Source organism: Acomys minous (genome assembly GCF_964271855.1).
Source record: "Acomys minous genome assembly, chromosome: 5".
NCBI lineage: Eukaryota > Metazoa > Chordata > Mammalia > Rodentia > Muridae > Acomys > Acomys minous.
Window position 1 is genome coordinate 896,710 of NC_140494.1, and position 22,953 is coordinate 919,662.

Here is a 22,953-nt window from a genome sequence, read left to right on the forward strand (position 1 = left end):
GAGGCTCTGTGTGACCCTATTCAACTGTAGTCACAGCACTTAAGGTGACTCAGTTTTCACCCAATCTCCATACATATTTCCACTGCTTTCCTTAATTTTTCTTAGGAATACCACAGCCTTGCCTGCCTGACCTTGTCTATAACTGTGGTGTATGAATATAGAAGGCAGGGAAATTTGTCTCCATATTACTTTTGCCTTGCCATTGCCAAAATGCTTGAGAGCAACTTTAAGGCATGGATTGTGTATCATGGCTCACAGTTTTAGAGGTGTCAGACAGTGGTACTGATGGTGGAGCAGAGTGGATTGCATCTCGGTGGCTAGGAAGCAGAGAACAGGAGATTCTGAAGGGCAAGATAGCCTGGAGGACCAGCCACCGGGACCTACTTCCTCCGTCAAGTTCCCACCTCTTCTCCCACCATATCCCAGAACTGTTTAGATCCATCCAAAGATTCATTTTCTATCAGAGCCCTCACAGCTTACCTGTCTTGAGAGCACCAGCATTCTTACTAATCATAAAATGAAAAAAGAAACCCAAACAAACAAACAAACAAACAACAACAACAACAACAAAAACTCCAGTTCAGTACATTGTATTGACACCATGTACAAGCCCCTGAGGGAAAAATGGTAAAATGAATGTCAGTCTTTCTCTTCAAGTCAGAACAACTAGTTACACAATTCTTACTAATCTCTTAGGCTCTTCTTTATCAATCAAGTTGGCAAGCATGCTTAACATTACAGTCTTGTTTAGGATAAGCAGGTGGCTCTTGACTTAGCTAGAGCCTGGATATCGTCAGTTTAAGGGACTTGTGAGAGTTGTGAGCACGACCACTGGTGGATGTGTTTGGTGCAGGCTTTTCTCTTTGCACTTCACCATGAGGTCTTTATTTTGTCTTTGATCGTAATGAGTTTGGATGCTCTGTGAGGAAGGGTTGCCAGATGTCTCCTTTCAGCAAGAGGAAACTGAGCCATTGCTTCTCAGGCTATCTCGGTTGGTGGAAAGCAGTCATGAGCAGGAACTTCAACCTCTGGCTTCTGTCACTTCCAGCAGGTGGCACTGTGGCCAAAGTTTTACAAACTCCATGACTCACCCAGCGATTTCTCTTCCCAGATCACGGGTGTTTTATTCTAAGAATCTAATTAAACCAGCCCTGTCCTGATAGGGTTTAAACTGCCTCATTGAGGAAGTAGGAGGAGAAAGTGAGAAAACTCTATAGCTAGGAGCAAAATGATGATGGCAGCTGAGGAGAATGGGCGGAGAGGGTCATTTTTCTCCTGGAAGCATTGACATCTCCTGGTGAAGCTCAGCACACATGCAGGATCAGTGGACCCTCTGCCCAATCCCTTTCAGGTAATGAGGATAAGAGGAAGCTTGGGGAAGCTAGCTGCTGGGGCAGTTATGGGAGTTCACCTCAGTTAGTGAACTGTTCTCACACACCTGCCCTGACCTTTCCATCAAGGTCTCTGGCTCCTGCTTCCTGGTTCCTTGCACTCCAATCCCTCTGCCACACTTCCTTTGAGCCCCCTCACATTGCCTCTCTCCATCTCTCTCTCTCTCTCTCTCTCTCTCTCTCTCTCTCTCTCTCTCTCCTGCTCCTTCCCTACTGTGGTTTTCTTTTTCCTCATATTTTTAGACTTTCTGAAAGATGTGTAGTTTTCTGTCCCCAAAACTGCTTCTTCCACTTCCGCCCTAACTAGGCTCAATCTTTAGGAGAAAATAAAAGTGGAGAAAAGGATGAGAATTGAACTGCTGAGGACAGACACCAATGAGTGTTCACACACCTGGCTGGTGCTGCCATTATGAGCTGTGTTTGGAAGGCTGAGCTAGGAAAACCCCTCTGGCCTCCCAAAGACAAGCCCATCAGTCCATTAGCTGGGCCAGGACAGCAGAGGCCTCCACTCCCCATGGCCCTCCAGATATGGAGAATCACACTCAGAAAAGAGCCCGGGACTCCACTTTTTCCTTGGTAAAATAAGCAATGTGTGTGGTATAAAGAATTTAGACAAAAGGGCAGACGAGATGGCTCAGTGGTTAAGAGCACTGGCTACTCTTCCAGAGGACCCAGGTTCAATTCCCAGCACCCACATGGCAACTCACAAGTGTCTATAAATCCAGCCCCAGGGGAATCTGACACCCTTACATCACTGCACATAAAAGTAAATAAAATTTTAAAAAAGAATTTAGACAGAACACAGAAGTATATATTCAGGAAAATAAATTATCCTTTATTAGAATAAATTATGCCTTTATTTCTAAAAGGCACTGTAGACAATTTTAACCACCAAGTTTTAAGGAATCAATGTAGTGTCTCAAAGGGAAATGTTTTTTGTTTTGTTTTATTTGAGTGACTGTCTCCAATATTTCACATCAAGTCACAGACCTGGTAAATTGCATTAGCATCTGAGCCTCCAGGAGACAGGGTATGCAGATAGGCCTAAACAAGCCTGGGTACTACAGGCCTAAACCAGCTCTCTCTAGAGGACTCTCTTAGCCTTGCTGCCATAAGGGCCTTTCCTAGGCTCCAAAAGAGTGTTGGTGTGTCCTGCTGGGTTCTTACAGTAGTGGGGGTTCAGGGCAGACATCATAATGGTTTTGACTTATTATATGTCAGGCTGAGAATGTATCTTTATGAGCATGATTGGTCAGATTATCATCCTTACAGTATCATATGGGGATGCAACTGTGGGCATATGTGATAGGTTATTTATCTCTGCCAACAAAATGAGCCAATTCAAGCCAAATTAAAATGTAAATTGGAGGCAGCTCTTGGGTGGGGTTGCTGATCCCAAGGAACAAGGCCAAGAAAGTTGCCATCAAAGGGAGACATAGTGGAGAGGGAAGAGAAAGAAAGAAATAGTGTGTATGTGGGAGGGGAGAGAGAGAGAGAGGGAGAGGGAGAGGGAGAGGGAGAGGGAGAGGGAGAGGGAGAGAGAGAGAGAACCAAATAGTGAAGATCCTCTAGGGGAGAGAAAGTCCAGCCCCTTAGCTGGAAAGTTCAGAACCCAGAGGCTGAGTCTACTTTGGTGTATTAAATAGGTACCTCGGCTGCTTGTCCTGGGTCTGAAAGGCAACATTGTGAACCAAGTGCAGAGGTAGACTTTCCCCCTTCTCTGCAAGGGAGCAACTAAACAGGCTGGAATGGGTAAGGGACACATGAGCTTGAGTAGAGCAGGGCGTTGTAGAACAGGCTAAGAAAGTCTCACTTTGGAAGGTCTATAGACTTCTCTCCCAGAAGGATGTAGTTTGACTGGGGAAGGGCACCGCCTGGCACAGAGGATGCACATCAAAGACCTGCACCTGGGGATGGTTTGCAGGGGTGCAGGTGGGAAGGTGGCAGGGTGTAGACATGGAAATACAAAGTTAACTTAAAGATAAGTGGGGCCCAGACTACAGATATGAAGTGGAAAGTTGGGGTTGTCTTGAATGAAGATAAAAATCTAGATGTTGTGAGTCAAGGACTCTCACTCAAACTGGCTTTAGTCTGTTTCCCAGGGCACATTTGGCATCCGGAGTAGCTATTACTACTGCTGCTGCTGCTGCTGCTGCTGCTATAGAAAAAGATACTATTAGCAACTAGTCAGTAGAAGTGAAGAATTCTTATTGTAACTTGTTATATTGTTTGGTTGATGTCCCTAGGAGGCCTGTTCTTTTCTGAGGGATGTTTGGGGAGGGTTCTGGGGAAGAGGAGGGGTATAGGGCGAGAGGCTGGAGGAAGAGGAAAGAGGGAAAACCAGTGGGGATGTAGTATATGAGAGAAGAATAAAAAAAGAAAATTCAAGAGGAAGTAATATATAATTTTTGCTCTGTTTTACACAAATGCCACACACCAAAACATATATATTTTAGGTCTTAATTTATTATGCATAATTTTTCATTTAGTTGATAAATATATTTTCTTTTTAATATTTAATTATATATAAATTTTGAATTTTCTTCAAGTAAGTAGAAATGTACTTAGGTAAATTAAGAGTAACATGAATAAACATTATTACAGGGAAAAAAAAGATTCTTCTAAAATCTAAAATGCACAGGATGATGCCTGTGATGCTGAGGCCAAGTCCTGCTGCAAAGCTGCTCACTGTGGCATGATCTCCCCTTGGTACACCATGCCTCTCCCCTGTAGTAGATGTTGGCTGCCTTTTTGTTTTAATGAATGAGCTTCCCTTTCTTCTCTATTTCTCCATGAGATCTTTCTTCATTATCCCAGACACTAAGTAGAAAAGATTTCTGCATCCCATTCTATTAAACCTAAGTGAGGGGGAAGTCATTAAGTCTGCCTTGATCTAGCTCAGTTCCTAAGATCCTCCTTTATCATCTCCACTAGGCTTTTAAGTTCTTGGTCCACGTCTGTGCCACTGTGGAAACAAGCAGACAATGTGGTTTATGTAGCTCAGAGTGATCATCATACTGTGCTATCTTGTGTGCTTCATGGCTAAGGTGCTAGTGAAACATTTCTCTTTCTCTCCCCCAAGTGACACAGAAACACAGAAGATGTAAGCAGAGCGAACAGTGTGGAGTTTTGATTTGGAGATGGTCGTGTGGGAGAGCCACTTACTCACATCACAGGGAGGAGGATTAAGATAGAATGACATCACAAAGCACAGAAATCCTTCTCATTTGCAGCGAGGATCAGACATTTTTCTAGACAGAAAGCCTTAGTGGAGTGTCGATGGTGGCAACCCTCAGAGGTGTTTCTTTTTCTGTCTTCCAGTGTTACATGTTCCACATGTATGTGGGCGTCCGAGCTGGAGGGGGCATTGGTGATGAAATTGAAGACCCAGCGGGAGACGAATATGAGATCTACCGCATCATCTTTGACATCACATTCTTCTTCTTTGTGATTGTCATCCTTTTGGCTATCATACAAGGTAAGCCACAGCCAGCTTGGGCTCCTGGGTTCCTTGACCTTGAGCCATCTGCTGCTGAAGCCAAAATGCAAGGTGGGCAAACAGTTATCACATGGCTTCTGCCAAGCCCAAGTGGAATATTTCCTTCTAGGATTTCTTCCTTGTAAAATCTCTAGAGGAACAATTTTTAAAAAGTGTGTGTTTGATGCAAAACAAACAAACAAACCTCATGGTGGTTGAATAAGAGATTATCCTTGAGCCAAATTTGCGAAATTATGGTCTGGGAACACAGATTTAGTTACCCCAAATTACACGTTTTAATATGGAAGCAGTTTTATAAAGCTTTATAATTTTACAGAACAAAAGAAGGAGTAATAAATCAAGGCAAGTTAAAAGACACTGGTAAGGACATTGGAGAAGTGGTTGCAGCAAACTACTCTAATTGGAGAGCCACAGGTTACAGTAAATACCCTGCCTCCTTAAAGTAGATGACTCCTGAAATTTACCCGACCTCTGCCCTGTACATGACCGCATGCGCGCGCGCGCACACACACACACACACACACACACACACACACACACACACACACACAGAGCTAATTATTATTTTGGGCTAGCTTTAGACCCCTGAGTAGCCCATTCCTTGTCTGCTTTTATGTGGGAACTAACATTCTATGAATAATAGATTGAAAACCTTTTAGAATCTCTTAATTTAGCAGACGCCCTAGCCTCCACCAACTCCAAAGCTGAGAATGTCATCAGATAGCATCTGAGGCCTATAGAAAAGCTTTACTGTAACCTGTGGCTCTCCAATTAGAGTAGTTTGGCTGGTCAGTTAATGATGGGCATCTGTCCCCATCTTTTCTGGGATTACTCCACCAAGTGTTGGGATTACAAACTCACTCTTACCATCTCTACTGTTTTACTTTCTAGGACTCCGTCTTGGGCCCTCATGTTTGCATGGCATGTATTTTACTGACTGAGTCATCCTTTCAGCCCAGTTTATCTCTATTCATGGAAAAAAAGAGTATTCTACAGGGTTTGACTCTTAGCTCTGCCACATTCCCAGCTTTGAAAGTTTGGAGGAGGGTGAAGCATTTAGTCTGAGGCAATAGCCCAGGTTATTCAAACCTCTAAGCTCTACAGTTGTGGAAAGGTTTCAAATAAGGGCATCAGTTCAAGTCCTCACTACAGTACTTGGTGCCTGATAATTTCAGCAGGCACAACCACATCACGTTCCATTGGCAATCACCTACAATGTGTCAGTTACATAGTAACTCATGTTGCTTTCCCCTGACATCATGAGGACTATGTCAGCACTTAGAGTTTACATGGGAGCTAACTAAGCCAAAGTAACTTGGCCAAAGTGTGCAGCTGCCCATGCTTGGGTTGGAATCCATAGCCAGATTGGGTTCAGAATCTTTCCTCTGAAAACACAGAGTGTTGTCAATCGCAACTGTTTTCTCTTCCAATGGCTAAGAGGAAGATCCCCTTTCACTCAGAAACATGCTCCTGTTTTTGTTTCCTATTTAGCACATTTATCCCAGCTCAAGTTAAGTGCCTGTAAACATGGCATTTTCCTGTACGTTCGCAGGTGTGACATGGTACTGGTGAAGTCCACAGATAAGTATAAAGGGCTCGTGGTCCATCTGCAGTTCTTTACGGAAGGGAACAGGTCTGGCTGCAGGGATGACTCAGCAGTTAGGAGCTGCTCTAGCAGAAGATTGAAATTGAGTTCTCAGTGCCACAAAGGGCAGCTCACAACTGTTTGTAGCTCCAGCTCCATGGATCCTGCACCTTCTTCTGGGCTCTGTGGGCACTCGCCCACATGCGCATGTATATACTCACACATATGCACACATGCACCACAGTCAAAGAACTCATTTTTAGGAAGGAAACAAAGTCAAAACATTTGGAAGAAGTAGTAGAAAGTCACAGAACAGAAAGGGGCCAAAACACCAATAATTCCACTTATCAAGCATCCAGTCACATTTGATAAACTTATGAGGCTGGTACATATTTCTCAGTCCACATAGTAATGGTTTATCTGAATATCTTTTCTTTTTGTGGGGCTCTTTGTAGTTTACAACCATAAACCTCAACTACTCTTTTTGGCTTGCAGTAGGCTTGTGTATGTACCAAGTTAATTAGCATTGTTTCCTTTCTCCTAGCCTGTCAATGTGTTTCCAGTAAGCATTAGGCCCAGTCACTGTGTGTTGTTCTCCCCGAATAGCACTTTCCTAGTAGGAAGTAGCCAGAGTGTCTTTTAATGTGAATGTGTATTCTCACTTTCCAGAGAAGAAATATCCCATGGGCTGTGAGTTGAACAGTTGTTCATAGGTGATAGGGATCATATAGTTTCTCTTTTCACTACTAGGTTTGATCATTGATGCTTTTGGAGAGCTCAGAGACCAGCAGGAGCAAGTGAAGGAAGACATGGAGGTGAGGCATTTGTGGCTTGGTTGTGTGATTGATGCCCAGGTTCCTCGGGGCATCACTGAATTCACTGTAAGTCTAAAATCCTGGCATGAAAGAAGGCCTTGCTTCACTTTAGCTCACAGTACAGGCCTTCAGTCACAAGCAGAGACTGTGCATAAAGACAGATCCAGAGGAGGGCAGTGCGTGTTAGCCTACTCCTAGATATGTCCATTGGTTGATTTAATATCTGGACAATCGCCTGACCATAGGAAGGCTTTTCTAAATCACTGATGAAACACCTGATCATTGGTCTAAGATTTATACCTCTTTTGTTTGGGTAGTGGGCTGTGTTTGGATAGCTCGCAAAATTTCAATTTCAGTAGAGGACACAGTTAACCCTGATTAGCTAGTTAGTGTCATGAACCGATCAGGCACTAAGTCTAAAGGGGTGCATGTAGGCTGCAGAAAAAAATGAAAAGACATCTCTGATTATTCATCAATATCCCATCTTCCTCCTAGAAAGGAGGAAGATCACTTTGGAAAACACAAGATCTAGTTTATGATAGTTAAATTTGTACTCAGGGACCATATCCACACAAGGCAATATTTGGCATATATTTGAGGAAGTCATATATTGAGCTTTCTTCCAACAATGTGCTGTGCAGCATTTTCTGGAGAGAAATGGGGGGAAAATGCTTGTTTATCCCACATAGGCCAAATAAATTACTCCATCCAAATCTAACTTGGACCAGTGAATGCATTGGGATTATTTATGAGAGCATGGGTGAGGGGTTGCTTACAGGATTGTGGGTAAGGAGGTTACTTGCAGAAGCATGGGGGAGGGATTTTTTTAAATAGCAGTGTTGCCGAGGGGTTGCTCAAAAACTCATGAGTGACTTACAGCGCTAAGGGAGGGGCCTGTCGAACCCATAGCTCTCTCAGCTTGCCTGTGACCTATAAGTTCCTGGTAGGCTTTTCTGGGCTTTCTGAGTTGTTTGAGCATGTCTTCTTCCTCCAGGAGCGATTGGCGATGTTCAGAGGTAACAGCTACACACCCAGTGGACTGTGTTTTAATCCTCTGCTCTCCATGCCTTCCCTGACATCCTGCTGTCTCCCTTTGTCCTCTAGACCAAGTGCTTCATCTGTGGGATAGGCAATGATTACTTTGATACAGTGCCACACGGCTTTGAGACCCATACGCTACAGGAGCACAACCTGGCCAACTATTTGTGAGTTCCCTTCACTGCCCCTGCAAGGACCAGTGCCCCGACCTCCAGCCCTATAAACTCCAGAAACAGGGCAGTGGTTGTACTCTGGGAGAGAAAAGCTGCCCCTAGCACCCTTGGAGTAGGATGACTTAAATAATTAAACTGTCTGTATCTGTGTGAATGATACCAAAGAAGCTAGGAGAGGGTGGAGGCAGTGTAGATCACTGCAGAGAGGCCTGGCCATGTTCCTGTTTCATTCAGGAAGCCTCTGGAAGCAAGCTGAGATGTGTGGAGCCTCACTCATCCCACATCCCTATTTGCTCATCTGTACCCTTTTAGAAGACCTATAGGTCTCTTTGGGTACTACAGAAGATTCATTTAAAAACTACTTTGTTGTTTACAATAACAGTTATATGTAACTGTTTTTTTTTGTTTTGCACTGGGTTTTACATACATGTATGTATGTGTGTATGATATGTATGCAAGTATATATAGGTATATCATGTATGTATGTATGTATGTATGTATACATGCATGTAAAATGAAAATATGGCCTTTCCTTGTAACTAACCCAAACTATAGTTATCAAAATATTATTCTTAGTTTTGGATGCAATTTTAGTAGCAGATGAACAAGTTATATCAAGTAACATTATTGGGAGTAAAGTGGCTGAAATATACTCAATTAACCTGGTAATAATAGAGTTTATGAAGCTAGTCTTCAATTAAAACTCATCAGTGTTGATTTGAGCCTGACCAAAAACAATGTACCTCTAAGGATAAGGCATGGTTGTACGTGCCTTTAATCCCAGGACTGGGGAGGCAGAGGTTGATGGAGCTCTATCTACGTCCTGAGTTACAAGCCAGCCAGGGTCACATAATAAGTCTCCTGTGTTTTTTTAAAAAAAAAAAAGGTAACAGATATAAAATCATGTGTAAAATTGGACAGGCCATCTAAAAAAACATGCATACTTCTTTCTGGTACATTGTAATTAACTTTTCAAAAACTGAATTTGTGATATTTTCTCTATTTCCATAATCTACTGCAATCAAGATATACAATGTAAGCATCTTCCCTGTTTATGCTTGTATTTTCGTGTAGTCCATTCCTGACCAGTTTCTCTGTTGTCTCTGTAGGTTTTTTCTGATGTATCTCATAAATAAAGATGAAACGGAACACACAGGACAGGTGGGTGAAGGGCGGCCATGCAGCATCCTTAGGATGAAACCTAGGAAGAGGCGGTAGATAATACAACAAGGTGTAGATGCCCAACACTCGGGGGGCGATGGCTTTCAGGGGCTAGAGAGGTGGGTTAGCGGTGAAGAGTGCCTGCTGCCTGCTGGAAGACTGAGCTTCAGTTCCCAGCACCCACAGGGCAGCTCACAAGCACCTGTGACCCCAGCTCCAGGGGCTCCCATGCCCTTTTCTGGCCTCCATGAGCACTGAACTCATTGGCTCATAACCGTGCAGACATGTATATTGATTCAAAAGAAATATGGCTTTAAATATTAATTATGTTACTTTGAGATAACATCCCATAGAATGAAATGAGTATGCCTTCTTTGAAAAAGTAAAATTCTAATTTCACATTTAAAACTAAGCTTTTCACCTAAAACACTGGGTTTACCTGTGAATCACATCTCCTTTCTTATGTAAAAATTGTCTTTATTATGTGGCCCATACTTTAATGCGAACCTCTGCTTACAATGTTATAATTGGGGAAAACGTTTATGTCTAAGGTTTTCAGGAAATTTTGAAATTCCTCTTCTGGGCTACTCACCACAAATGGATGACAGTTTGAAACTTGAATACAATTAATAGTGATAGTAAGTGAAAACCTTAGAGACTTACAAATATGTTTTTATCAGTATTATATTACAGTTAAGCTTAGACATTTTGTTTGCTTGAAGACAGTTTATTACTGAAGGCTCTTTAAGTAGGGATATCTGAATGTAGTGAATGCAGCTGGACTTTTCCAGTTTTATGTGATCTATCATCAGAGTCAAGCAGCCTCTTCTAGTCTGCCTGTGTTGTCATATAGACTTTGGAGGCTGTGTTAAACACATCAATTTCCTCTGCTTTACAGGAATCTTACGTTTGGAAGATGTACCAAGAGAGGTGTTGGGAATTTTTCCCAGCAGGGGACTGTTTCCGGAAACAGTATGAAGACCAGTTAAATTAACGTCATACCTTGTCTCTGAAAACCAAAAGCAATCTCTCTCTCTCTCTCTCTCTCTCTCTCTCTCTCTCTCTCTCTCTCTCTCTCTCTCTCTCTCTCTCTCTCTCTGCCCTCTCTGTTCCCTGGTAAACACCTGCTCATAGTTTCCATTAGCCAGCATTCTGTGCTGAGAGCACCGATGCTCAGTCTCAGAGGACCTGACTGTTCTCCCCACCTCATGTATCTTCATTGAGAAATAAATACCGAAGAACGATCCAAATCCACACTCAGACTAAACAGGAACTCTGGAAAGAAATTCATCATGGACACTCTGCCATACCACCTGTGGACAGCTTCCCTGGAGGGTCATGGAGTCTCCATGAACTGCCAGAGTCTCCTGTGCAGCCAAGCATGGCAGCCATACTCACCCCGGCTCTTTATTTTGCCATCCCAGAAGGAAGTGTCTGAGGGTCATAGAGCACTGTAGCACTTAACAGGTTACCATGGACACCAGTTGCAAAGGGAAATAGTGCCTTACTATAAGTGGGTTGAGCTATGCAGAAGATAATGTGCATGACAAAGACCTTTATTTTGTTTATGTCAACCTTTTTTTTTCCTTAGCTAGATTGGTTTTGTGATTTTAGGTTTTTTTTTCCTTTATTCTTTTCTTTGGTGGGAGAGGGTAAGAAAAGCTGTCTGCACCTTTTTCAAAAGATGGGTGGTGTGTCTCAGGACAGAAGAAAGCTCTTCTCATTCAGCTACGTCATATTTACCCTCCCCACTTTGGTAAACACACTGATGCAACTTGGCAACTTATGAAATCTTTGTATGAAAACAAACAGACTGCAAAAAAAATACAACTTTCAAAAGAAATAATTCATTGCATGTTTATTATGCAAGTTTAAATGAACAAAGAAAGCCTTCAGGAACAAGTTGATCAACACAAGAGAACTTCCATGATAATTACATCCATAGTAACAAGTGCTGTGGGCTTATTTATATATCTGGAGTCAGTGTCATCACCCACCGTTGGAAGCATCGCCAACGTGACAGTAGTCTTGGGTTTTCCACTTTCTTTTGGCCACCTATGATCAGTTGGGTAAGGACACCTTGTTGGGCCATTTTTTGATAACCAAGCTGAAGCAATATCCATTCAGAGATTTCATTGGTTGCGTCATGAGACATGGGTGACCATGTACATCGATTCATTTTGATTTTCCTTTTTCTTTTTCTTTTTCATTTTGAGTCCTTTTAAATGTAATGCTAATCTTTACAATTAAAAAGACAGGCTCAGAATGGAAGCGGGGTCATTCTGCGAACATTGGAGATCTTTTATTACAAGTCTGCTTGTTAATTTTAGAATTGTAAAATGGCTCTAATTAAACTATTTAACTAAAATCCTTGTCCTCCTTTTATCTTTCCCCATTTCACTTATACCAGGAAATCACAGAATCCCAAGCTTTTACTTGAATTGTGTGTAGGACAAACCCAGACACCTTTTATAATCAGACACACGACTACGGAGACTTGGGTTCACCATGTACTCAACCCCACACTTGTCATTTCCATCTTGTTGGATAATTCAATGACAGAACTAACTCTTTTTCCATTTTTAAAATGTTCATACGCCTTTCATTTTAAAGAACTCTTTCTTGCTCATGGAAGTGAATTTTTCTATAATTACAATCCAACTTATATCTTAATATGAAAGAGATGTGGAAGACAAATGAGTAGTTAAGTAAACACACAGACGTAAACTAAACATGCATGATGTTTCATGTCAGTTACACATCACTTGTTCAATTATGCCTTATCATCACAGCATCTGAGCCACAGAACCTGGCTTTTGTGTTTGTCTTTCTGTGTCACTTTTGTTTGGGAGAAGGGATAAATCTTGCTGCACTGTAGAAATTGCTTCCAAGTCTTCTCAGAGATGGGATCTTATGCCCTAAAGTCCGAGTCAAATAGATTGGGTCATCTCTCTAGCACATCAAGGAACACAGAGCCCTGTGCCATGAACACTGCAGAGGAAGGTTCACTGGAGTATAACTCATTATTCAAGACATAATTCTGTGAATAGATTAGAGTCTTCTGTTTATAATGTCCATATTGGAGTCACATGAAACAGTCCAGGTAAGAGACAAAGGAAATAAAGTCATAGACTTGTCAAGGTCTTGTGTATTTTATTGACTGACAGCTCCTTAAGGAAAGAGATATTAAAATAGAGGAAATGGGGCTTGGAAGACACATTGGTATTAGAGGAAAAGTAGAAATGAATGTGGGCCACTTGTGCAAGTCATGCCTTCCCAATCCCTATCATTGACCTAAGCAGGACATCACTCCAAGACCATCAAAGAGAAGAGGGCACAAGCAAAGATGGTGGTGCATGCCTGCAATTTCAGCTCCAAGGTAGGAGCCCTGGGCTGGAAGTTAAAGATATTCTCATGCTACACAGTGAATTCATGGTCAGCCTGTGATAAGTGAGACCCTGCCTGAAAAACAAAGAAAAAGGGAACTTACTGACCATTTCACCATTGTTTATTCTCCCAGGAAATAGCTTAGGGAATCTCAAACCTAGTGTGACTTTTTACCTCTCTGATTCACCAGGTTGCCTGACTCAAACTCAAGAGATGTCATTGTGTGGAGTATTTTTTCTCACCTCCATGATTAAATGCTTGAAGCAAATAATGGGAGAAAGGATTTATTTCGGCTCATGGCTTGAGGGGGCACAGTCCATCAGGGTAGGAAGGCACAGCAGCAATGGATCCATAGTGGTGGAAGCTGTTATGTGGTTTGTTCATGTTTCAGGTAGCCAGGAAGCAGAGGAATCAGCCCTGACTGCTATGGCTCCACATCTGCCAGCTGAATCCATGTCCAAAATGTTCCATAGCCTCTCAAAATGGCATGACCAGCTGTGGACCAAGTTTTTAACACAAGCCTTTGTGGGACAGTTTAAAAGCATGAGAGTCATCATCTCAGAAATATTTTATCCCACCCATTCAGACATTAACAGGAACATTATCATGGTATCCATGGATCCCATCACAAGCTTTAACATATACAGAATTCATTAAGATTTTCATCTATTTTTTTCTTCCTGAAAACAAATTTCTCTGTGATTGATAGAATAAGTTTCAGATTAATTGTTTTTGCTAAAGCTTTCCAAATGTCCTTTGGTAGCCTAGTCTACATGGCCCTCCTTAGATGTACATCTGGCATTGTTTTCAAGGACAGGATGAAGCTTGTTTTCATTCCCAACTAATGTTCCTAATCACTGAACCATTTCATCTGCCCCAAATATAGCTTTCTTGTTAGCCTTTTATCCTATATTAACCAGGACAGTTTGATCAATCACAAGCTCCTTAAGACCTTATAGACTTTAATGGGAAAGCATTAGGAAAGTTTTAGGTAAATATCAGTGATACTCACTGACACTCTGCTTTTGTGACAAGGGGATTTTCAGGGGAGTCAATATAACCAGCTTCAGTATGCACAACTGAACACACTCTTTAGGAATGACGAGAAAAGCTCTGTTTCAATCCCATGCCATAAGGGGTGTCCATCAGATAGTTTGCTTTCATGTTGGACCCATTTCTGTAGTGAACATTTGGTTTTCAGAATTATCAGGTATTGCATTTGTTGTGGTTATACTATTGATCATGATTATCATGGTTTTAGTTCAGGTTTTCTTAAAAGTTTTAGACATTATTAAAGATTTCAGAAGGTCAAATAATTTGTTAAGATGAAGTCACAGAGGTGGTTTGAAAGCAAGGGGAAACTAATACTTGGCTCTCTTGCCCATGACAGGGAGGAGGAATGTCCCCTTCACTGCTTTGTCCAGTATTTGAAAGTCTACAAACTAAACTGAGATGTTAGAAGAATAGGTAGATTTATAATTTGGCCATGGCTTTATTTACTACTATCATATGGCTTACCTTGCCCATTCCACAAGGTGTGATAGACATTTGTTGTTAGTGTAATAAGACAAGGAAATAATAAAATAAAACTGATGTAAACATTGGAATGAAAGAAAAATGAAAAACGTATAGATAAAACTATATGCCTTGTAAAATAATGTGTCAAGACTAAACACGAGTCAATAAGGTGGCACAATAAAAAATAGTTTTATTAAACAACTTATTAGTGGCAGATATTAAAAGCTACAAAGTGCCTAAAGAATAAATAAAATTTGAAAAAAGAAATTTGCATGAAAATCATAAGTCTTTACTAGGCAATTCTTATTCTCTTATGAACGTAGGAGTTCAGAGAAAAATGTGAGTCACTGCAGAGATATAATCTCAGATGCCCATGAGTTTTCTGAAAGGATTTTAAATTTTAGTATTTTGTTTCATAGTCAACCAAAATTATCCCTGCTGATTAGTTTTTTAAATTGAAACAAGAAGGTGGTTATTTCTAGGGGAGGCCAAGGAGGAAAGGAAAACGAGAGAGAATGAACAAGAGAAAACACTCTGTGGCTTGACATCACTGAAGCACTTAAAGCAACTTCATCAGGATAAAAGCAGGAAAGAGGTGAGTCAGGAAGGGATGGCAAAGAGATTTAGAATATAAAACATGAGCCATCATTGTCACCTTTGAAGATGGAGGAAGAGAGCCAGGAAATGGAATGTCCAATTGACCTGTGGGACTTGTGAATGACTTTGGCTGACAGCCAGAAAAGAAACAGAAACCTTTGTCTTGTCACTCCTGGGATCTACTCTGCCTGTGACATGCATAGGCAGGAAATGGATGTACCCCTGAGCCTTTCAGAAAGGAACAAGCTATGCCCACACCATCAAGCCCTATAGATGATGTAGAGTCCCTGCCTTCCCAAACTATAAAATAACAAATGAGTATCGCTTCAAGATGCCATATATGTGCTACTTTATTGTGCTAGCAACAGAAAACTAAATTGAATGGAATGATCTAACAGTACAGTGTCTGAAATGAAATACACATGAGACAAAGCTAATGAAAGTTTATATTGCATAGATGCACTTGAAAAGATGGAGAAAAAAGCTACTCAAAACACACAGGGGAAAATAAAATGCCATGAAATGGGGAATTTCTTTTAAACATAAACAAAGCATAAGAAAATAATCTTTAATAGATGCCCAAAAATCCCACTCACTATATAAACACCCTCTTGTGATTGAAACAAAAGAAGTGAAGAAATTTCTCAGCCTTAAAACAGAATCTACAGAAACTATAAAGATACTGTATGTTGACAAATGCACAATACCCAGCAGCAGTGGAGAAAACAATCACCCAAACTGTCTACTGTAGCCTGTTGAGTCTACTTTATACTCAACAATCTGTGCAGGAAAATGTTGCAAGATAAATAACAGTAGCCAAAATCTAAAGTAAAACTATGTAGAGTAGATAGAGCCAATGGATATGAGTTTAGGCTGCATACATTTACATTTCTATATGTCTATATTTTTAAAATGATTTTTTTCTGGTCCCTCCAACCACAGTCTTACTCTGTAGAGCCTAGTCTCACTTTTTTATCCTTATCTTTAACTCCATCCTTAGTTGGAAACCTTTTATCCTCAACAGATTTACTAATTGGTCTCATGCCCTTTATTATGTACCCTAGAGCCCATGACCACACTGTTCTCTACTGGAACATCCACACTGCCTTCCCCAGGCAGTTACATCCCTGGGCTTCTATGCCTCATGCAGCCACACAGACACAGTTATTCCTGCCAACACCACGTTTTAGCCTGATAACCATTGTTTTCCAGGGCCTTCCCACACTTTCTTTCTCAAGTTTCCTGTGAGAAGTCCCTTCTCGGTATGCTTGGATTTCTGTGTCCACATTGGGGAATTCTCGCTGAGATCTATGCAACTGGACATCACTTGATGGTGTTTTTGTTTTGTTTTTGTTTGTTTGTTTGTTTGGGTTGCATTAGGAAAGAAGAAAATGGAAGGGAGGAATGAAGAGGGAATGGTACTTTGGTTTCTGACTTGCCCTTAAATTTTTTTGCTATGCTGATTAATATTGTTTACTCTGGATTATCAACTTGATGGAATCAGTGTCAACTAATAGCCATGCTTCTGTACAGATCCTTGTGAGAATTTTCAGGAAGAACTAACTAGAGGAAAGACACTTCCCATGAGTAGGTGATTCCTTCTGATGGGTGGCCCACACATAGAGAGGTCTATGGAAAACGCCTGTCTGACCTTGTGCTTCTTACTGGTGAGTTTAGCTAGCCATCGGTGATGTCGGGCTCCAGCTTCATTCGGGTAGATCTCTCCTGCTGCGAGACACCACTCTTCACGCACTGAACAGGTACCACATTCTCAGTCTCTATCATGTAAGCCATTGTAAAGTGTGTGTGTGTGTGTGTGTGTGTGTGTGTGTGTGTGTGTGTGTGTGTGTGTGTTTATCTTACCAGTCTAACATATCAACTGGCAAAGGATTTTTATGTTTGAGTTTGTGATGAAATTTTAACGTGTGCCTGGCCAAAACATTTTCTACTTAGCTATGATTTTTTTTAGCTGTTTTCCAGAGGCACTGCCAATTAGGTTGGTCCTAGCTTTGGCTGCTTTCCTGTGTGGGTTGATGCCTCAGGCCTTGGGGCTTTGCACACTATGGTTAAGAGCCCATTAGAACTCTCCATGGTGCTGAAAACTTTCCTCTGCCTTACAAACCTAATGGAAACAACTGAAGGAGGAATAACCATCTCCTGCATGAAAAACAACTTTGCAGCGAGAAGATATGAACTGGGCTTTCCTTGGCCATGAGTTTTAAGCACATGTGTCCCTGGGAATCAGTGAGTCCTGACCTTTTCAGGACATTCATGCCGGTCTGATGCTGTCTCTTCCATTGTGTATCAGAATGGCATATTCTGCTACCAGAATCCAACATTTAGAGGCAGTTCGACTATCTAGTTGATCAAAACACACAAATAAATACAGAGAAGGGAATTTCCTAGACATGGATGCTACAGCAGGCATTATATAAGTTACTCAATTCTGATTGTATGCTTTCTCAGTCCTCAATTATTTGAATCTTCTTTGAAGATGTCCCACTCTTGCCTCCTACAAGCTCCTCTCTCTCTCTCTCTCTCTCTCTCTCTCTCTCTCTCTCTCTCTCTCTCTCTCTCTCTCTCTCTCTCCCCTTTCTCCCCCCTCTCCTCTTTATTCTCATTCCTGCCACCCCTCTGTCTTTTCTAATAATTCTGAAGATTACTGTACTATCAGTTTTTTTAGTTTATTTATAAAGTTAGGGTTTTGTGGCTACTCCACTCATGTGTACTGCCTCTGTTTGTTAATGTACTTTTAAAAGCTTATCAGGTCTAGTTTTTATTTTAAAAAATGAAGGAAGGCCCAGCTGAGGGTCTCTCTATTTATGAGCTTTCTGACTCATCTGGCAGATATCCCATCTAGTTATCCATCAGCACTGAAAAAAGTCATGGACCTGTAATATCACAATTTGAGAGTCTGAGGAAGGAAGACTCAAGTTCAAGGACATCCTAGGCTGTATAGTGAGACCCAATTTACATACACATACATATACACATGGGGTAGGGGGAGAACAATAGGAGGGCAGAGGGACAGAGACAAAGATACAAACAACATCAGACTAAGGGAAAGAAATAGCTTGCCCTGTTGGCTGGTGAGAATTTTGAGCATTAGGACCCATGTATATATAGCTATTTTACAGCCCTATTTCTGAGAAGTAGTAGAGAAGATATTGAAACTGTTTATGACTAGGCATTCCAGCAATGGTTTTAGTTTTTTTCCTATGAACTCATTAGGTATCTGTTTCTGACATACACTAAGGTAGATGTGTTGAACACAGAGGCAAATGAGACAGAATATATAATGTCTAAGCCATTTAAAGCCCAGTTTTTTTCTCTGATAGATGAGGATGAGCACATTTCAGCTCAGTGTGTCTTCCAACATTCATACACTTAAGCAACATCCAGTTTACATTTACATTTGTTTGTGCATGTGTGTGTGTGTGTGTGTGTGTGTGTGCACACGCACGCACACACATGCAAAAACCTGGAGATCAGAAGACAACTTGTATGATTTGGTTTTATCTTCCACCATGTAGTTTCTGAGGATTGAACTCAGGTCATCAAGCTTGGGAGCAAACGTCTTGACCTGCCATCTTGCCATGCTCTACTTACTTGTCTTTTATTACATTTGCTAATAGTTCACACCATTGTTTTAGGACTATGGTAAAACAAATGCCTTTACTTAGCATGGCACTTTTCTCGTTTAGGCAAGTTGAAATACTACAAGCTCTAATTTTACTCAGGGTGTAGTTATACTACTGAAGTCTTTACAACAGACCATTTAATAATCAATTGTGTCTGGAAATGACACTTCCTTCTGGCGGGATAACAGGTTTAGGATGTTTTTCATTTACTTGATTACCTTCAAAGCTTTCCTTATGCTCCTTCCCTGAAATTCCTTGTCTGTGTCATTGGCACATGACTTCCTCCAAGTGTACCCAAATCAATTATATATTACTTGGCTGCCTTTAAATCCCTTTATGAGGAATTTGAGAAGGATGTTGGTCATATTTGCTGGCAGTGTGACTTTCTGTGGGTACCTCTAGTGTCTCTGCTATCCCTTCTTAACTTTTGAGCTACTGTCAAGTGCAATCTAAACTTTCTGTCACATCTTCAACTCCCCCACAGCAAAGGTTAAACTTCTGAGTCATTATTGGATCAAGGGAGTAAAGCCATAACATTTCTTTCCTGTCCTTCATAATTTTTATTGAGTTATAGCCAAATGTATCCATAGCTCACTGTCAAATATCCAATTCACAAAGATGTGACTGTGGTGTAACCTTCTTGACATTATATTTCTCATGGCTCCTAAAATAAACTCTCTCTGGCAACCCCTTTCTCAATGCCCTGACCTTGTCCAATTTCTATCACCATTGTATGTTCTCTATGCTTTATGTTTGGTCTAAAGATGGCTGATGTTGCAAATGTTTCTTTCTGACTTTTGTCTTACCTCCAACATTGTATGATCAGCCTGCTTCCCCCTGGAGCTCCACTAGAGATCTCAGTAGGTACAGTTCCTGTCTTTTTACTTCTCAACTTCTGTCAACATCTCATGGAATGAATTGGGATGTCAACCTTGCCCATATCTCAATACCATAAGATTTATTATTCTCCAGAAATTAGAAAATACTTGAGTTTCTCAGAGCTGGAGAGATGGCACATTGGTTAGCAGTGCTTGCTGCCCCCTCAGAGGATCAGAGTTCAAGTCTCAGAAACCCACATTGAGTAACTCACACCCACCTCTAACTCCAGCTCCAGCAATACAATGCCCTCTTCTGGTCTATGAAGGCACCTGCATACAGAGGCACATACTCAACCACAGACACACACTCAAACCCATAATTAAATATTTAAAAACATTGAACTTTTTATATGTTCTAAGGTGAGTCTGTGAAAGTTGCTATCTTCCTGTTTGTTTTAATGTTTTACATACTTCCTAAAATCACCTTCAGAGGTATAGATGAAAACTTCAAATATTTATGCCACAGGCATATTGAATGGCCTCTTGGCTATGTGCTGGCGGGGTTGTCCCCACTGTAACACACAGTGGCTGTTCATTAGCTTGTCTGGTCAAGGTAATTTTTAGAGACTTGCATATAAAGTTTTCTCTATTAGGTCCTTGGGTGGAAGTGGTTTTAGCCAGTGGTTTTTAGTCAATGTACTGATTTATGAAGAGTTTATGAAGATATTTGCCTATCCGTCTTATTATAATGTAATGTCTTGCTCTTCATATACATGACAAGCTGCTTCTGATAAGCATGCTGGCACATCAAAATGCAGAGCCTGAAATTACTTTTTTCACAATGAGGAGACAAAAAATGCTCTATTTAAAACGCACTTAAGCAACTTCAGAGGCTTCCAAGGAAGGAAATGATTTATCATTCACTTTTGTAGGGTGCATTCCATCACTACCTCCACCATTCTGATTGTAAGCAACCCAGTTTGCTACTGAAAATTGGCTAGTATCAGTTCGGGGTATTTTGGGTACTCACTTAATTCCATGGGGGCAGTAGCAAGTGTTTATAAGCAAGACATCCATCCCATTACTGGGACTTCACAGACTTCCCCATCTTTCCCAATTCAAAACTTCTCCTCATGTTGTTCTATCATATTTCAAGCCTGAAGTAGACTCAAATTGCTTTGGAGAAGCCAGTTAATGGTGTCGGGAATGACTTTTGATATTCTTTCTCAGATTCAGTTGGAAATGAGTATGCTGTATGAGAGGGCATAAGGCAGGTTGCTGCCATCTTTGACATGATACTGCATGGGATAGATGGCATCCATGCAGCAACCTCTTCACACACTTATCCTGATCTTTGCATGTCAATGTAGAGCTATCCCATGATGATGCCTTGCCTGTTGAAGGCCATGAGCCTTACCCATCCTGTCCCAAGCTTTACTTATGTGGTTGTGTGGTGAGGTCAGACATTATTTCTCTGGGGTGTCATACACCTGTCATCTGGGTCTGAGGCCACTAGAGAAATGCTACCCCATATTCCTCTAGGAGAACAGTGAGAAATCATATGAACAAAGGCCCCAGGGTACACATTTCTACTAAGACTGCTAAGGTCTATAATCTAATATATGGCATGGGAACTTTCAAATTTTGCTGAAGTTAAATGCAACAGCAAATCCAAGACAGTGCCCCCAGAACTGGGGCAGCTTCAGAGAGCTCTGGTCTACAACATGAGGAGGCAGCATGTACGGGAAGAAAACTGAAGTAAAGTACAGAGGAAGCCTAATGGTGACAGCCAGCATTTGCTTCATTCGCATATGGTCTTATGAGTTGGCCTCTGTGGCTGATGGATTCTCAGATGCCATGACTGACCAGGATGCAGCCACTCATTCCAAAAATGTATTCTTGGGCTGGAGAGACAGCTCAGTGGTTAAGAGCACTGTCTGCTCTTCCAGAGGTCCTGAGTTCAATTCCCAGCAACCACATGGTGGCTCACAGCCATCTATAACGTGATCTGATGCCCTCTTCTGACATGCAGGTGTACATGCAGATAGGTCACTCATATAAATAAATAAATCTTACAGAAAAAAATCAACCCACATTCCTAAATTGGCTTATAGCAACTTTACATAAGTTACAGTCTGTTATGTAGGGTTTTAAAGTCCAGGCACAGCCTTGGCTTTAGGTTTGTTTAGCATGACCATATAGAATGAGGCAATAGCTCAGTCTGTAAAGCACTTGCCAAGCAAGCACAAAAACCTGAGTTAGAGCCCTAGAACCACCCCCCAAAACAACAACAACAACAAAGAAAAAACAAAACAAAACAAAAAAACAAAAAACAAGACAGGGTGCAACATACTTGTATTCTAGCACTGGAAGGCAAAGACAGGCTGATCCGTGGGGCTCAGTGGCCACCAAGCCTAGAGCAATCAGTGAACCCAAGGTCATGGAGCGATCTTGTCTAAAATCAGTGTGGATAAACATTGAGGTAGGTCCTTGGCCTCCAGAGGAGTGCATACATATACGCATATGCACCTGTACATATGAACCCACTTACACACACACACACCAAAAAAGGGGGGAGGAGAAAATAGCCGAACAGCTTGACTGTAGTTACTGATGTTATATTGTATACTTTATACCTACTGATGTTAGAGCCCATGTGTCTTCACATCAACAGTAGAAGGTTGATCAGCTGCTTATGACAGGGATGATCTATATTTTGTTTTGTTTTATTTGTTTGTTTGGGTGGTTGGCTTTTCGAGACAGAGTTTCTCTGTGTAGCTGTGGTTGCCTTGGAATCACTCTGTAGACCAGGCTGGCCTGGGACTCACAGAGATCTGCCTGCCTCTGCCTCCCTGAGTGCTGGGATTACAGGCATGTGCCACCATGCCTGGCTGATGTTCTATGTTCTAATTGCTCTGTGGCCATCATTTCATAATCTTTTATACATAGAATCATGACATCACCATCTTAAATGCACACACACTTTGGGGTAGAAGTGTAATACCTCAGCCAAAGTGAGGGTGTGAAAGGGAAAGATCCCTACCCTAATACAGATGACCTGTGTGGAAGCCTCTGGTTTCAGGTATTTGACCAGCTCAGACGTTCAGCTAGAACAAACGCATAGCTTGGAATGACTCTTCTGCCTCCTTCATCTTTTGGAAGGAGAGATGAAGGGGATGATATGGGTATCTGGGGCCACACAGCTACCTTGATATGGTCCAAAACAAAAGGTGTACAAAGGAAACACCTTCCCCATAAAAGAAGGCATGCCAGTTGTTAGGACAAAAATCTCAGGAGGTGGGGCTGGAGAGATGGCTCAGTGGTTAAGAG

The 22,953-nt window shown here is 41.5% G+C and overlaps 1 protein-coding gene across 5 annotated transcripts in view; it reads left to right on the forward strand.

Moving 5' to 3' along the window:
- RYR2 (ryanodine receptor 2) overlaps positions 1–12,030 on the forward strand; it is a 545,494-nt gene extending 533,464 nt beyond the window's left edge. For all 5 annotated transcript variants that reach the window (XM_084782769.1, XM_084782771.1, XM_084782772.1 and 2 more), the window contains 5 exons: positions 4,713–4,869; positions 7,226–7,290; positions 8,395–8,495; positions 9,611–9,662; positions 10,561–12,030. In XM_084782769.1, coding sequence (XP_084638895.1) covers positions 4,713–4,869; positions 7,226–7,290; positions 8,395–8,495; positions 9,611–9,662; positions 10,561–10,656 — 471 coding nt within the window. In that variant the 3' untranslated portion in view covers positions 10,657–12,030. The remainder of the gene's footprint in view (positions 1–4,712; positions 4,870–7,225; positions 7,291–8,394; positions 8,496–9,610; positions 9,663–10,560) is intronic.
- The last annotated feature ends 10,923 nt before the right edge of the window (positions 12,031–22,953 follow it).